At 42.4% G+C, this 18356-nt stretch overlaps 1 protein-coding gene across 1 annotated transcript in view; it reads right to left on the bottom strand.

The window, feature by feature from the left end:
* The window catches only part of ARL15 (ARF like GTPase 15), a gene marked incomplete at its 5' end in the record, with an annotated part of 422400 nt that extends 408245 nt beyond the window's left edge, over positions 1-14155 (bottom strand). Inside the window, one exon of the mRNA XM_079703157.1 lies at positions 14108-14155. Within this exon, the coding sequence (XP_079559283.1) occupies positions 14108-14155 (48 nt within the window). The remainder of the gene's footprint in view (positions 1-14107) is intronic.
* Between the last annotated feature and the right edge of the window lie 4201 nt (positions 14156-18356).

The raw sequence follows: 18356 nt of genomic DNA, 5'->3' as shown, positions 1-18356 counted from the left end.
GTTCCAGCCCTAGCCTTCTTCTCGTTCATGGTGAAATTTCTAGACAGTCTCAACGGCAGCGGCATCATTTCCTCACTTCCCACCAGGCCTCTGAGAGCCTGTGGTCAAGGTCACCACTGACGCGAATCCAGCATGCACCGCCTCCAGGATCTCTGGGCCACAGTTAACACAATTGGCCACTTCCTCCTCCTGGAAAGTCTCCCTTCTCAGCCTGCTCAACAGGACACTCTCCAGGTTTTCTCCCAACCTTGCAGCTCTCTTTCCCTCTTGAGACTCCTTTCCTTTGGCTGATCCCACAAAAACTGCGTGCCTACTATGTGCCGGCCCTGACCGAGGTACTGGGCTTCCTCGGGGCCCTCCCCACTCAGCACAACCCTCCCTGGGCGAGCTCAGACGTGGACGTGACCTTGGCTTCAGTTACCATCTAAGTGGTTTAGGATGGTCAGACGTTAGCCAGACCTGGGTTCAGATTCTGGCTCCATCACATCACAGGCATGACACAATTTCTCTAAGCCTCAGTTTTCAATCTCTAAAAGGATATTGGGTTGGCCAAAAAGTTCGTTCAGGTTTTGCTGTTGCAGCTTATGGAAATACCCGAACAAACTTTTTGGCCACCCCAATAGTAATAAATCATGCATGAAAAATACGTAGCACTATGCCTCCCACATGATGATTTAATGATATAGTGTATCTATATCGTGAGTAACAATATTGTTTTTAACTACTCATCCAAGGCTCACCTCTGAGCTCCCATCTACTTACACGAAATCTCAACTTGGACTTCCCACAAGCAGTGCAAACTCCAGACTCAAAGGCCTCATCTTCCCTCTCCATGTGCTATTCCTTCAAGTGTCACCTACCACAGTACATGACCCATTTAGCCTCCCTGATACCTGTCGTGGTCCTAAAACATGCCCGTAAATCCTCTGGCTTCCTCCCACCGAGAGGTGGTGTCTGTCTCCTGCCCTTGGCCCGAAGCATGCCTTTGTGACTGCCTTGATAAGCAAGCGCAGTACAAGTGATGCTGCATGACAGCTGAGGCCAGGTTAGAAAGACCAGCAGGTTCCACCAGTTTCTCTTGGTACATGCACTCTGTGAGCCTTCCAGCTGGATGTAAGCAATGCTGCTCCCCTGAGTCCTCATGCAGAAAGACTGCGCCAAGAGAGATGCCGCAGGAGTTCACACTTTTCCAGCCCCCAGATTTGCATGTTCCCAGCCCAGATGCCAGACCAGTGTACGAAGAAGCCTCGCGATGCCCCCAGCTGCCATCTGATGGTAACTTAATAAGGAATCCTGAGCAAGAACAATCTAGCTTATACTCAAAGAGACAGACAATTGCAAGATCTGGCAAAGATGTAGAGAAACTGGATCCCCATATACTGGCGGTGAGAATGTAAAATGATGTAGACACTTTGGAAAACAGGTTGGCAGTTCCTTAAAAAGTTAAGCCTAGAGTTACCAATATGACCCAGCAATTCCACTCTAGGTATAACCCAAGAGAACTGAAAAGATATGTCCCCACAAAAACTTGCACATGAGCATTCATAGCAACATAATAGCCTAACAGTGGAAACAACCCAATGTCCATAAGTTGATAAATGGACCAGTAAAATGTGGTATACCCATACAACAGAATATTAACAGGCAATAGAAAAAAATGAAGTACTGATATATATTAAAACATAGATGAATCTTAAAAACTTTATGCTAAATGAAAAAAGCCAGATGCAAAAAGCTACATATTATATGATTCCCTTTATATGAAATGTAAATAAATGTCAGGATAGGCAAATCCATAGAGAGACATAAAGTAGATTAGTGATCACCAGGGCCTAGGGAGAGGGCAAAATGGGGAGTGACTGCTAGAGGGTACAGGATTTCTTTCTGGGGTGATAAAAACGTTCTGGAATTAGATGCGGTTGATGGTTGCACAACTTCATGAATATATTAAAAACCACTGAACTGTACACTTCAAAAGGGTGAGCTGTTACCTTGTAAATAACCTATAATGGAAAATAATCTAAAAAAATAATAGATTTATATATATCACTGAATCACTTTGCTGTATACCTGAAACTAACACGATACTGCCAATCAACTATATTTCAATAAAAATTTTTTTTAGAAGGGAAAAACAAGAACAGCCTAGCTGAACCCAATTTACCTCCAGATTCATGAGTAAAATAAATGACCATTATTAAGCCACTGTTTTAAGGTACTTTGTTATTCAGGAATGGATAGCCAGAATGATGCTCAAACCAAAACCTGAAAATTATCCCTAAAATCTCCTTTGTTCTCATCTTCTACATCCAATTCCAAAATCGTGGCAATTCCAAAATCCTGGCAATTCGCAAAATGTTGCTTAAATCCACCTACTTTTCTGCATCCTTCCTGCCCCTACCTGGCTGTGAATACCATCATTTCATTCCTGAATCAGGACAGCATCTTCTTAACTGGTCTTCTTCCTCCAGTCTGGCTGCCCTTTCCAATCCTTCTCCACAGTGCAGCCAGATCTGACCATGTCACTCTAGGCAAACCTTAAAGGTTCCCACGATGTGACTGTAGAGGGACTCTGCAGCTCAAGTGTAGACACTGTTCCTGACTCTGCTCCAGCCATACTGAGCCCTTGGAGTTCCTTGAAGCGACGGAGTTACTCACCCCCAAGTCTCTGCACAGGCTGTTCCTTCGCGATGGCCCTGGCCCTGGCCCTGCCTCTCACTTGGCCAACTCTACTCAACTACAATGTTGCAGATTAAAAATGGCTCCTCTGAAAAGCTCTCCTTGGCCCTCAAGTCTAAGTTTCCCTTTCATATACCCCATTAGTAACCTTTATTTCCCTCTGAATAGAATGTGCCACTCCAAAACATAACTGCTTACTTTACATCTCTACAAGAGTATAAGTTCCTTGAGGGCAGGCCAATGTCTTATTCGCTTGTATATCCCTAGTGCCCAGGACAGCACCAGAACCCAGAAGGCTTATAAAAAAATTAGAGTTGTTTGAGTGAATGAATGATAATCATGTAAAGGCAAATTTATGATCACTTAAAGAATTAGAAAGAATGGAAAAAAAAGAAAGTTATTCAAAGAAGGATAAAAGATGACTGAGAAAAATTTTGAAATAAAAGAAACATTTAGGGGCTTCCCTGGTGGTGCAGTAGTTGGGAGTCCGCCTGCCGATGCAGGGCACGCGGGTTCGTGCCCCGGTCTGGGAGGATCCCACATGCCACGGAGCGGCTGGGCCCGTGAGCCATGGCCACTGAGCCTGTGCATCCGGAGCCTGTGCTCCGCAACGGGAGAGGCCACAACAGTGAGAGGCCTGCGTACCGCAAAAAAAAAAAAAGAAAGAAACATTTAGGATTATCTAATTAATCCCACCATTTTAGAGATGAAGAAATTTAAGACAATAACATTGACTGGTTTGCCCAAACCTCACACTTAGTTGTTTCAAAGCCAGGAATACAATCAGGTCAACCAACCTCCATAGTACCTCTTCAGCGTTTCAGGATTTTCAAATGAATCACACAACTAAATAATTGTAGGAATTTCAGACTATGGCCAAGTAATTTCTCCAAATTAAAAACAATCTGCCTTATAATCCTCTTGTATTATATTGTTCTCATGCCTGAACACACGGATGTAGCTCTGGGCAACTTCACATTTCTTTAGCGTACACACTCATCAGAATAAGTAAAGGACTGACAATGTAAAGACTCGGTGAGGCTACAGAATAACTGGAACTCTTACACTACTGGTACAAGTCTAATTGGTACAACCACTGTGGAAAAAGTTTGGCAGTATTTAGTAAATCTAAACATATGTATGCCCTGTGAACCTGAAATTCTACTTTACCCAACAGAAATGAGTGTTTATTTCCACCAAAACCATGCACAAGAATGTCTGTAGCAGCTTTATTCCAAATAGCCCCAAACTGGAAACAACCTAAATGCCCATCAACAATAGAATGGATAGATTAGTAATAGTATATCATACTATATTGCATTGCAACTAAAAGGAACAAACTACTGATTCACTCAACATGGATGGATTACACAGGCATGCTGAGTGAAGGAGATCACACACAAAAGGATACATAGCTGTGATTCCATTTATGTTAAGTTCAAAATCAGGCAAAACCAATCTATGTCAATACTGCCTGGGAAGGAACACAGAGAGCCTTCTGGGGTATTAGAAAGGTTTTACATCTCCACCTGGGGTGGTTACAAGACACAGGTACATATAAATTCATCTAGCTGTACCTTTAAGGCTGTACACATTACTGTATGCAAATTACGCTTCAATTAAAAAGAAGACAACAATTTGGTGAATAAAAATTTTGATTAGAAAAAAATAAGTGCACATTAGCTTTATGTAACACCTTATTTTCATGAAGTACAGTATAAACATTCTCATTCAACCCTTACAGCCCTATGTTAAAGTTTTTTTGCAAATAAGATTCTCATTTACTAGTCATAATTACTATCTTTAAAAATACCTGAATCAGAGAAGAAAAAAGGAAATAAAAATTAAGCGCTAGTAAAAATTAACTTTAACATTCTTTTTGGGACTAGAAGTCGTAATATGAGTAATTTGCAGAACAGACAAAAAAACATGTTTTATCCAAGGTCAAGGACAAATCTTTTGTGCCCAGCTCTTAAAATGTACAAAACGTATGTGCTCCGACATAATGTTTAGTTACATTATTTCACAAAAATTGTACACTGCCATTTCTGGAGAGTATAAAAATCCCCACGGCGCCACTGAAGGGTGGGGGGGGCGGGGGGAGGGCAGAATCCAAGACATACACAAGGAGAAAGAGAGAGACTCGCTTTGTCTACACTTGCCCCACTTCTGTTAATGCCATTATATTGAGTCATATGGACTCCTACACCAGTCGGTGTAGAAATTATAACGTGATTTTTTTTAAAACACACTTAATAATCAATAGTCATCACAGAGGCTCTGATGCTATCTGAATTTTTCAAATGAGGAAATTGTAGTTCGGATTAATTTGTCTTAGACCAGGTTCCCAGTATTTGGGGTTTTAGAAATAAGTACATTCTAAATATATACATACATACAAACCTGAGGATGGATAAGGAGTGTCATCTTTTTATTCTGACAGGTAAGAACATTTTGAGAGAGAAAGAGAGAGAGAGAGATTATCGTTCACTATCATCAGATGAGACAGCATATTCTAATATCTACACAAAATTGGAAAGATATAATCTCATATTTTTAAGACTATAAATTAAATGTACAATGACTTTGTAACACTCTGACTTTTCCTTTTTGCTATGGACTGACATTTGGAAAACAACTCGTATTACTCAGGTAACAGGTGGAATATCTAGGAATCAAATACAGGACTTCAAACTTTTTCTTCTTTATCACAAAATAAAACACGTACAGATTAAGATTACGGATGTGTCACCAACCCTCATAACAACTGAGGCAGCTGGGATTACTCAACTTCTCCTGACCCTCAGTTTCATCAACCATAAAACAAGAATACAAGTTCCTACACCTCTCAGAGGGTCTCTGGAAAGACCAAACAGATGGTGAATGTTTATTAAGCACTTCCTGCCGAATCTAGGACAGAGTAAATTCTCAATCAATATTAATAATCATCATTATCACCGTCTTTACTATTACATAACTTTGACTTAACAAACAGCAGCTGATTATATCCAGGCACGGTTTATTAACTTATTTAATCCATAAGTCAAAGCTTTAAAATGCAGGTACCTTTTGACCCTGCATAAAATCTACTAGAACATGATCATAAAAATACTCCAAAGGATTAGAAACACTGCATGTAATAATCTCCCTTTTTGAGACACACCATGTACATTTGCATACTAAAGGCTATACAATAAAGAAACTTGTTTAACTTTGTTTGACCCAGTTTTCAAACTTACTTGTCATTGAAACCTCTTTTTGAAACCATAGAACAATACACCATCACAAAAAATCCAAGAGTTTATATGGAATATCCACTGCAGCATTATTTATAACAAACATTAACAAAATACAACAAAAATTTAAACAAACATAAAATATTCAATGAAAAGGTGATTAGTTAAGAAAATTATGGTTCACGGGTATAATGCAGAAAATTAATGTTGCAGAAGAGAAACTTAAACGTAAGTGTAAAAAGCAAGTTATAAAACTATATCTTCATTATAATTCAGGATTGAAAAATATTAATTGGATCTCTGTGGGTTGCTTGGATTACAGATATATATTTTTTCCATTGTGCTTGGCTGTGTTTTCCAAATTTCCTCACTAAGCTTTTACTTTAATCATAAATAGGTTACCAAAATAATCTCATTCCTTACACAGGCAAGAATATATATGTACATGTGTTAATATGATTACAAAATGACTGCTCTAAACTGTAAAACAAACTGAATCATAAAAGACTGATATTCACATAAAATTTCATTAAACAATTTATATGATTCATTGTGTGATACTAAAAGCAAGTAAACATACACACGCAAAATCATGCCTCAAAACCAACACCTATTCTTTTCTTTGAGCTTCTCACAAAATCCAAATAAGATCTCTACATATAAAACCAGAAATGGTAATATCCAAACTAGAACTATAAAACAAATATCTACAGACACATACAATAACATTTGTTAACCTTAAAAACATTAGAGAAATAAAACAAGTTTCAAGAAGAGAAGGATGGTCTGCTACAATTCCTTTAAAATTAACACACAGAGAACAATACTATATAGTTTATGCATACAGGCAAATATAATAAAAATACAAAAACACACATGAGAATGATACCCACAAGCTTTGGGATAGTTGTCACCACTGAGAAGGACAGAGGAAGAAAGCATGGGAGAGCAGAAGGCTTTCGCCTTAAAGTTTCTTTCTTTTTTTTTTTAGAGAGCACCAGAGTTTTGAAGTTAAAATGGCAAAATGCTAACAACTTCAATCAGGGAGGCAGGTACACAGAAATGTGTTTTCTTATTTTCTGTACTTTTTCTAAATACTTGTATTTATTAAAAATAAAACTTTGAAAGAATTGTATTTTGCTTTAGCTCCTGACTCCATGTGCAGATTGATTAGGAACAGGTGCAGGCCTTCTGCACCTCAATCAATGGTCCTGGGATGGCTCCAGACTGTCATCTGCTTCCTCCAGAGAGGCCAGAGAAGCAGCTATCTTGTTGAAAAAAGAACCCCCAGGAATCCCTCTGGGGGAGACATGGCCCCAGTTGCTAGGATCTAAGTCCTCAACCCTGAGAGAAGCAATCCAGAAGTCAGAACCATTCCCAGCAAAGCTAGGTACAAAGGAACCTGATAAATGAGATGGTCCTGCAAATCCAACTTTTAGTTCCTATTTAGTTACTGTTAAAATCATGTGCTTTTGGCTGTGAGTCAAAGAGCAGAATGCCAATGCTTATGCAAGGGGTGAAGGAGACAGTGGGTAAACAAATGAAAGCAAAATCAGTGAGCAAACTCTCTCACCTTAAGGTACAAACACATGTACTTCCCCAACTGAAGCGGGGCTGTCTGAGTTCCCAGGAGGACTTCTCCCAGGGGACAGCAGCAATCAAGCGACCTCTCAATTTCCAGCCCTGGGCCTGAAACATGGCCCCACTCACTCATCCTCTCAACAACTATTAATTATTGCTAGGTTGGCAGTACTGAACCATGCTTACATGCATGGGCTTGGAATCCACCAAGCTAGGCTCGTACCGTTGCCCTGACACTCCACTGGTTACGTGATCCCGGCCATTACTCCACCTCACAAAGCCTTAAGCTCCCTCTTTTCTAAGTCAGTATGTCTTGCACCTAAGTCAGTAGTATCTGGTTAACAGGACTGTTGGGAGGATTAAATTGGGTGATGCAAGTGAAACACTTTGCACAGTACTTGGTACATAGTTCCTTATTTACTGGGCTCCAAACTCAATTCTGGTGATAAAAGGATGATCAAGATAGTCAGGAACCCTGCACTGATACATGTTACAGATTCAGTGATGAAAACGTTCGCAAAGCACCCAAAATTAAGAGTTTCAAGATGGTAACCACAGAGCATTAAGCCAAGCACGGGGGCCCTTCTAAGCCACATGCCCACGAAGCCAGCCCTGCCAGAAGTAAATGTGCTCAAACACTTTGCTGATACTCAGAAATGAGGGTCAACAAGAACTGGGCTTCTTAGATTCAACCAAACACCAGAAGCATTTAGGGAGATGCCTGGGCAGAGCACAGCATAACTGAGGGACTGCAGGCTCCCAAATAAAAGCCCATCATTAGCTCAATTTGTGAGAAGTATCAGCATTTGTTAACTAAAATGCAGTTGCCAGACATTCCCTAAAAATCTTTTCTTCCTTCTAGCCTACCTCAAAAACAAACGCTTTCGAATTCATGTCATCAGGAGACTTTGCCCAACTGAAATCCATAAGCAAAAGGCTACTTGGGGCCTAGTGTCTGCTGGGCACAGACCCACTTCCCATCAGCCCTTGGTTAAGGAACAGAGCAGACTTCAAATAAATTGCCAGATAGATCCTGAGTCTCAGGGACTTCTGAGTCTTCAAAAGATGACTGGGGCTTGTGGCCCTGAAGGTGCCCTTGAAGTGACACTAGGGGGCGGAGTACCAGGGTGCCTGGAAACCCATTTGTGGTCACTTGATGAAACATTGGATGGTGAAGGCCACCTCAGTGCCCAGAGTCAGGACATTACAGGGCAGGAGGCTCAGGACACAACACAGTTTTCTTTCTATCCAGCCTTCTCCTTAACAGTCATGCAGCAGAGCCAAGTCCTCGAGCGCGTGGCAACATCAGTCAGCCTGCTCCTGGCACTTGATTTCTTGACTCAAGAAGCAGCATGGTATTTACATGAAATACACTGTAAAAATTTCAACTGCATTCCAACAGCTTTAACACCAAGCTGGAAGGAAGGCAGTGAAGAGGGAGGGCTCTGGGGCCACAATCCCAGCTTATTACTTGTTAGCTGTGTGAACCTGGGGAAATTACACAACCTCTCTGAGCCTTGGTTTAATGCATTACACGTGGAAAGCACTTACATTATCTGGCACCACAGCAAGTGCTCAATAAATGTTAACTGATCTTACCCTCATAACTCCTGTGCTTAATTCCCTCACCCTCCAGCATGCCTACAAGCACCTGGCTTAGGCGTCCTTCAGAATGCAAGCTCCCAGAGGGCAGGAATCACGTCCCCATGTGTCCTCTCTTGGGGCTCGTTCTACAAGCCTGTAACAATAGAAGGTCGAGAACCAGAACTACTGCTTTATATCGCAGTTCCTGCTTCATGGTCTGGATATTTTTAAAACTTTTTTGATAAGAGAACTGTTTATTGTGTTCCCATTATTTTTATCTTATGATTTGTTAATAAAAGAATATCTACATTACTGACTAATCCAGTTGCAGTTAAAATTTAAAAATATGTGGCCTATGTCATTATTTTACACATAGTCAGAACACACAAGTTATAATGTTCATAGTCATTCATGGTCAAAAACAGCACACTTTTAAGACAACAGAACATCAGATGAAGTCACAACTGTGCCTTCACTCCTCTGTTTGAATGGGCTCACTTACAACTTAGTAGAACCTGAGAGCTCTGTGTACATCAAGAGTTTCTGTTCTTGGTTGGTTGATTCCTTGGTTTGTATCCTGCAAATGGTGATGGATTTGTGCTGATCCACCTACCTTCTCTCACCTGATCATCCCCATTGACACAAATTTTTATAATGACAGGTATAGCCTGTGACCAAGAAACTAGACCAGATTCATCAACCTATACAAGGAGGAAAACTAGAACCCTGGCCTTATTCTATCCCAAACCCAGTACAGATGTGCAATGATCATTATCTGACAATTAGCATCCAAGACTAATGAAGCACTTTTAGTTGTCACATTTTCAGGCCTAGCTTTGCATTTTAGTTCACAGTGAAACAAAGAAAAACACATGAGAGAGAAACCTACCAGCAACCCAAGCAGCAAAGAGAAACCTACCAGCAAGCCAAGGAGCACATCAGAGGCAGCCTCCTCCCCCTGTGTCTACCCTGTGTCCTGCCACAGGTTCCTGTAGAGCCACCTGCCTGCCAGCCCTACAGCCAAGGGGATCCCAGCTGGGGGCTCATCAGCTCTGACTTTCAGGGTCATGCACAAAGCAGAGGTCCCATAAATATTTGTTAAATGGATTAAAGAAAATATCCGAATGTGGTTTTATTTTTATAGGTATTAAACAATCCTCAAGAGAGTCTTGTGACTTCCTGCTTGCTGATGACACTCTAAATCTTTCCATGTACTGAGACTAATTTAAAAGGTAGTCCAGGGACTTCCCTGGCGGTCCAGTGGTTAAGACGGCGCCTTCCAAAGCAGGGGGTACGGGTTCGATCCCTGGTAGGGGAGCTAAGATCCCACGTGCCTTGGAGCCAAAAAACCAAAACATAAAATGGAAGCAATATTGTAACAAATTCAATAAAGACTTTTAAAATGGTCCACATAACAACAACAACACAAAAAACTTAAACAAAGTAAAATAAAAATTAAAAGGTAGCCCATTATTTACCACTGAATGGTAACAGTCATTCCACAGGAGGTGTAAGAATAATATCAGCAACGTAACCACATTATATTAACATTCTACATCTGAAAAGCAACGTGCTGTTTATAAATCACTTTCCCTCCATTGTCTCATATAATCATCAACGGCATTACACAAAGCATAACAAATTTTATTGCTGTTATTTTGATGGCAGAAGCGGGGGAAAAGGTAAAATCCAGGCCAATCAACATGAATCGGTACACAAAGAATATTCAACCGAAAGGAATCTAGAAGTTGATCTTAACCAACTTTCCAGGAAAACATGGTGGACACGTTTTTCATTAAAACTTGACTGTTTTCTCCTACCATATTCAAAAAGCTCCACACATTGTCTTACTAATTCTACCTGTAAGAAGAGAGACAGAAAGAAAGATGCTGGTACTGCCCTTTGAACAGCATCAGAATCTTTACCTACAGACCTGACAGGTGTGCACATGGCCTTTAAAGCCCATCCTCAAACGGGGGCGGGGGGGGGGGGGGGGGGTATGTGGCCTGCCAAGCAGATTCCCTCACCAACCGGAAAACCAAGACTTTTTATATTTAAATGGCCACCCAGCCTAAACAAATAATATCTTGATAATCTTAAAGTTAAGAGTAAAAGATACATTTTGCATTCCCCAGAGCAAAACACCTAATCCAAACAGATTTTATCTTGTCTTACTTTAGAAGCTGGAGAGAAAAGAAGAATTGTCCCTTCTGTCTCATATTCATTAAATTCAACAAATAAAGATTGGACACAGGGCGATACATATAATTATTTAGGATAAGCAAGTTACCATTATTTCCCTAAACTGAAGTCAATGAAAACCCTATCCACCTTATCTGTCACCTCTAATTGAGAGCACTTCTTTTAAGTTAAAAAATCAACAGCAGCCTCTAAGATCAGAGAGCTTCATCAATTGTTTTAATATCCGCAATCTTAATGAAAGCTGTTAAAAACAGCACATCTACGTTTCTCTCATTTCTCTTCCTCTCCACTCTCCTCCAAATGAAAAAGGTTAAATGATGACATCCAGCCTAAAGAACAATGCATACACACACACAGCTCCCTCTTCCAGCTTCCAACAGCAACAATAAGAAAGTCAAACACCGATTAAAAAGAAAAAAAGAAGAAAAGATGGCACACAAATTATTCCTGTCAAGTGATAGACAGGGTACTGACTCTAGTCCACAAGCTCAACAATATCTGAAGAGTCAAACTCAGAATGAAAGGAGCATATTTTCTCTGGAAAGTAGGTAAAAGGACTTGGGAACTGATTTTTAAAATAAGATCGCAGACAGAGTCAATGAAATTGATTTTCATTTTTTAGAAACTGGTTTTTAATAAACAACATATAAACATTATGTACGAGCAAATGAATCCGTCTGAAAGGCAAGAAGAAAGGAATGGTGTGTGAAACATCATTTTCTCTGAGAGCTGATAAGCAAAACATAAACACAGAAGACCACCTGAGGAGGGTTTCTTCTTTTAAACTTAATGTTTAAGGATTTCCTTAAGTCTTTTCACAGCGGATGTTTGGCACACTCATAAGAACTGACTTATTTCCTTTAAGAGTTTTTTTCTCACCGCCAGTGATGAGCCAAGTGATTTTTATGGGGCTGTTTCACTGCACTTGTGGATTTTTTAAAAAGCATAGATAAGGTGACAAAATAATGATTTTTCAAAAACAGGGTGTATGGGGGCACAGCAGGTACAACAAAAAGGCCATGTCGAACTTGGGGCCCACTGATTCTGACACAAAACTGTTAGGAAACTGACAAAGAAATAATCTGCTTTTAAGGTAATTTAGAGCCCCACAAACATTCCTCCACACACCCTTAGACTCTCCATCAGGAAATTAACCTGAGTGATTAAACAGAGTCTTCCAATTTTTTCCCCATGCAATTTGCAAATTTAAAACTCACCCAGTAAATAAAATAATAAAATACCAGAACTACTTGAGTTCCTTTTTAGAAACTACTTAAGAATCCAAAATTAGCTTTCAATAATACAGGTAAGGGCAGCCCCTTCCAATTAGGTAATTATCCTCAATAAACTTTGGCTTTAATTCAGGCAGACTGCAAGACAAAGCCATGGTACTGTACTTGATAAGACAAGCTACAAAATAATCAGTTATTTAATTCAGAAAATAATCCAACAACTCTCTTAACCTACATGGCACTTTGTATTTTAAAGAACCTCCTAATCAGATAACCCCCTTAACAGGCTCCCGTTATGGGCAGATAATGTCCCTTTATCACAAAGATAGAGGAAGTTATTGACATCAACAAATGAACAAAACAGAATTTGAACTCAGAATTTTTGACTCCCCTCAATTCACAACGTCATGCATTAACTGCAGTAACCACCCCTCCCCACAAGACCACCAAACCAGGAACCTTCAGGGGAAATAAGCCCAAATACAAAATAACATTACAAAACCAGTCCTCGTCCAGCGTTTCTTGACTATGAAAGCATTCAGTCTTTCTTAGTACAGAATTAAGTGTAATCCCTAGAAGGCACTGGCAAATCTCTGCCAGGCCAATCTGCAGTCAGAAACCAGCTGCGTGTGTTCAACAAGATGACAGGACGGTCAACGTTTTTTAAACATCTACTTCAACTCTGCATTGCAATAGCGGTTCCGGCTAACAAGGTAAACCTGGGAATTGTTTAGGATCGAACACAGCCAGGGTCAATGAGGATCCCCGTGAACACAAACATGCAGCTCTGGGGAAATAATTTCTGGAACAATACATGGTGCTTGCATAAATACACACACACAAAAAACAAGTGCTTTTTAAAGTAATGTTCAGTCCCAGCATTGTGATGACACTTTTCCCACCTAAACTTCTCAGCATAAGCCTGGCCTAAAAAGCACAGGTGGATCCAATTCGTGCACAGGGTAAAAGCGGCGTGCATCCAAGGCAGGAACGGTGAGGCAATGCCTGCCCCTACCCAGTCCCTTCTACCCAGGCTGCGATGTAGATTAGTCCCGTCTACTTTATGGTAATGAGCTTTTAAAACCTCGCGGCGACCGAGGTCATAGCTTTAGAGATCTAATAACAACCAAATGACCGGACCTGCCGAGCACTTAGTAAGCCATTCTGGTTATGGCTCTTTAATAGTACCTGGAGTTCTGCTAAAGGGAGAGGGGGAAACTCCTGCTTCCCGGGAAAGGAAAGTCCTCTGCGGGAGCGCAGAAGGAAGCAAGGAACCCAAACGCGGGCAGGGGACGCCCAGCCGCCGCGGCCCCATCTCTCCGGGAGCGCCCGCGCGCCCCTCGCCCCACAGCACAGCTGGCCCGGGCCGCACCTTTACCTGTCAGCTCCACCACCCCCTCGGAGCTGCGGCCCCGCCGTCTCGGCTGCCGCCCCTCCGAGTCCCGGCACAGCTCTAGAGCTTGCTGCGGGAGAAAGAACCCCAAAGGCATCCCATCCCAAAGAAAGAAAGCAAAAAGGTTGTTCCTCCAGGCGGAGGGACATCGGGCACGTCGGGGTCCGAGAGGCGACACGCCACCCCTGCCCCGCACCTACCAGATAATCCATGTACAGAAACGCCTCAGTTATCCGGAGATCAGACATCCGGCAGCCTAGAGCATCCGGAACGGCCCCGAACCCGGAAAAAAAAAAGCAGCGTCTCCGGCTGCGAGCGAACAGCCCCTGAAAAAGCCAGCAACAACGAAAATAGCCGAGAGCAACCGAGAAGCCGAAGATTACACAAGGGGCGCGGCGATTGGCCGGATGGGCGGGCAGAAGGAAAAGAGAGCGCTCATTGGCTGTAGCGCCTATAAAAGGCAGGCCGCGGCGGGTGGCTGGGGAGAAGCGCGGGAGCTGCCGGGCCGCGGATTTCTGTCAGGAGAGCCGAGGGGGCGGGGGCTAGGGTGGCGCGGGCGGAAGAGCTTCAGGGGGAGAGCGGAAAATCAGCCGGTGCTGTTGCCCGAATTCTGTGTGCCTCCGTGGTCTCCAAGTTGGGTAAATCGGAACCGAGCTGTGCACCAGTGCGAGAGAGCCTTAGTGTCTCCTCCCATTACCCAGTAGGAAGCTCGCGCTGAAACGTGGGAGGCGTAGTAGCCACAGATATTTGATGCCCTAATCCGGAGCGATTTCCTGAAGGCCCTGTGGCCTCGAGATTGCAGGGCAGGGGTGGTTGGAATGTGTAAGAGGGTACTCTGAACAAGCAAGCATGTGACTCGGGGGAGGCCCCTCCCCTCCTTCAGGATGTGAAGCAAAGGCGGACAGCTCCAGCCTGATGTCCCTGGGGGTAAACAGAAGCCCGGCGCGGTCAGAGGTAACCCAGGAGAGTCCCTTTTATCAAGACGCTAGATTGCCCCAGAAGAAGCCACTCTCCACCGACGTGAAAGGAAAAGAAAAAAAGTTGAGGGACTAAGCATAAGTCGGTTGTAGACTTAAGACTCTCAGGAAGCATCAGCTGGTCAGTTCTTTGTGTGCTTTGTGTCCTACACTGTACACAAATCTATTGCCCCTGAAGAAAATGAGCAATACAATAAGCGATCTGAAAAGACCCGAGTAATACTGTTTGTGACCCAATGTCATCATAAAAATTAAAGGTGCACTTGAGATGTGTATTTCCTGGTAAATAATGTGGAAATTAGCATTGGGGTTTCAATATTGCATTCGGCTGAGAGCAAAAAAGCCTGGATCAGACAAGAATCAGGATAAGATCACCCAAGCCTCTAGTTTTTGAAGATTTAGGCTATGAACAACTAGCAATGCCCGACACACCTGTCTTATCAGGCTCAGGTGACTGAAGTGTGCTTGCCCACCCCCTCAGCGTTTGAGGAGGAGGAGGGATTGCTCTCACCGGTGTTAATAATTAAGGCTTCCATACAATAACCTTTCAAGAGTCAAACTTCATCAACTATCTTTCTGAAGAGGCTGCCTGCCTGTATAAATGTTGTTTTAGGGGTTGAATTTTTATTTTCCCCCAATTTAGCACCTTCCTCTTTTGTATCCTCAGGAACAAATTTCCATAAAATAAGCTTACCTGGGGCTGCCAAAACAGTTCTGTGAGATAACAATGGAATTCACCCTAGATATGCAGATAACCCAGAAGGAAAGGTAGCCCTTTAGAGGGGGCACCAGATTGGTGAGCCACATGATTTGGGGGACTCATCTCTCTGAACCTGTTACCTCAGCTGCAAAATGAGAATAATTATAGCCAGAAAGATTTTTGAAGGAATTAAAAGCCTATAAGTATACACACACTTAGTAGAGAGCTTGATTTTGTTAATCAATGTACAGACAAGTGTGTGTGTAAATAAATTATACTTCTGAAGAAATTACAGGGCTTCCCTGGTGGTGCAGTGGTTGGGAGTCCGCCTGCCGATGCAGGGGACACGGGTTCGTGCCCTGGTCTGGGAAGATCCCACATGCCGCGGAGCGGCTGGGCCCGTGAGCCATGGCCGCTGAGCCTGCATGTCCGGAGCCTGTGCTCCACAACGGGAGAGGCCACAACAGTGAGAGGCCCGCGTACCACAAAAAAAAAAAAGAAATTACAGTGAGTTTTTGCCTATGCAGGAGCTAACTAGACTCAATAGCATCAAGCTATTAGATCCTATTTTAATTGGTATTGACATGATGTTTGGTTTAGGTTAGGACACATGTAGGTTTAGAAGAGATTTTTGACCTGGATTCTGGAGGTGATGATCTACCACAAACCTACAGCACAACTGGTTGAAACTAATTGCGGAAGTTAAAGGCCTCTCAAACCTGCTAGCAAAAGTAATTCAAATAGACAAGGAAGTGTTTGATTTTTTCCTTTCTCTCTATGAATTACCATATCACAAATAAGATAAGGGTTTGAGTTAGCAAAGAGACACCTTTTGGTCCACTGTCTTACTGATAAGTGATGTCTTGACTGCTGTCAAGTGAGGCTCTTGAAAGGCCTGTGAGTCTCTGTGCAAGGGAAGATGACCATTCAGGAGCAGTTGGCTTCTGCCTTTCTTTAAAAGCTAACCTTAGTAAAGAAAAAGAATCCTCAACAGAAGGTCATCAGGATAAACATAGTTCATGCTACCTCTAAGAATGAGTAAGCAGGGAAATGAACTTTTCAAGGAAAAGTTCCAAAGGCTACACCGTAGTTCTCACCCTGTTCCACACCATTTGCATATTCATTCTAACTGGCACCAAGGGAAACTTTGTGTTCAGTGTGATGTGTTAAAAAAATCTTGTCGGGCTTCCCTGGTGGCGCAGTGGTTGAGAGTCCGCTTGCCGATGCAGGAGACACAGGTTCGTGCCCCGGTCCGGGAAGATCCTACATGCCGCGGAGTGGCTGGGCCCGTGAGCCATGGCCGCTGAGCCTGCGCGTCCGGAACCTGTGCTCCGCAACGGGAGAGGCCACAACAGTGAGAGGCCCGCGTACCACATTAAAAAAAAAAAAAAAAAAAAGAATCTTGTCTTTTGGAAAAGGATCCTTGTAAAAACCCGAAGCTTCAGAACTCCATGTGGAGCACATTTTCCCAATTGTTTTAATCTTCTGGGGAGTTAATATGTGCACCCTTGTGCAAAAGAAAGAGGCTAATTTATGTTGGTATGAACAGATAATACACTGCCTGCTACATGAAGCTGTGGTCTTATGTGATAGTTGGTAGCAGTAATCACCCCAATGCATGCTTTTTAAAAAAGTTTGGAGAGTTTAGAATGAATTCATTCAACCTACCCCACTATACGCCAAGTAACAGGCTGCAGTGTTGAATAAGGATCTCCTTAAGGTAGTACTGCCTTTGCTCTCAGTAGAAAGGACCCTCTTCCAGATGCCTAAAAAAACTGGGCCTGTGCATCCGGAGCCTGTGCTCCGTGGCAGGAGAGGCCGCAGCAGTGAGAGGCCTGCGTACCACAAAAAAAAAAAAAAAAAAAAAAAAAAAAAGCTCATATACTCATATACCGGTCATTCCATTGCACGAAATTATGTCTAGGATAAAGAGATGTGAGTGATTTTATAAGCAAACATTCCCTGCAATGTTTATAGCAATAATATCTAAGAGGATTTGTCAACATAGTACATTTATACAATAGTCTTACAAAGCCATTAAACATTTATAGAGTTTCATGATATGGTGAATTTAATATATGAAGTGAGTGTGCATGATAAAACTAGTAAAGACAGTATTCTTATGTAAGTTATTATATATCATAGAAATGAACAAAAAAAAGTAGATGAGAATAGCCACTGATATATTGGTTACTCTGGATGGTAGAATTTGGGAGACCAAGTTGCAAAAATGCATTTGTTTTTGTTTCCTACAAGTAACACTTTAACAACAATTTCCTTGAACTCTGGCTAGCTAGCCATACTTATGGAATTGTGGGGTACAGACTGTCAAAAGAATTGCTCCTTGCTCTTGACAAGCAGCAGTGATGGCCTCTTTCTTCAGAACCTGTGCAGTAATGTAACTGCCTCATGAGTTTATACATGGGTTTTTTTGTTTGTTTGTTTGTTTGTTTGCTGTACGTGGGCCTCTCACTGTTGTGGCCTCTCCCGCTGCGGAGCACAGCCTCAGTGGCCATGGCTCACGGGCCCAGCCGCTCCGCGGCATGTGGGATCTTCCCAGACCGGGGCACGAACCCGCATCTCCCGCATCTCCCGCATCGGCAGGCGGACCCTCAACCACTGCGCCACCAGGGAAGCCCTGAGCATTTTTAATACTCATTTTTGCACTACCTTCTGGTCTTCATTCCCCTACCCCAACTCCAGAGTAGGGAGTGCTTATCTTGCTTCATTGCTGCCTTGATTGATTGGGTATATTATTCCTTAATAGCTGAG

This window comes from Hyperoodon ampullatus (assembly GCF_949752795.1).
Source record: "Hyperoodon ampullatus genome assembly, chromosome: 4".
Classification (NCBI taxonomy): domain Eukaryota; kingdom Metazoa; phylum Chordata; class Mammalia; order Artiodactyla; family Ziphiidae; genus Hyperoodon; species Hyperoodon ampullatus.
This window is presented reverse-complemented; position numbering and strand designations above follow the sequence as displayed.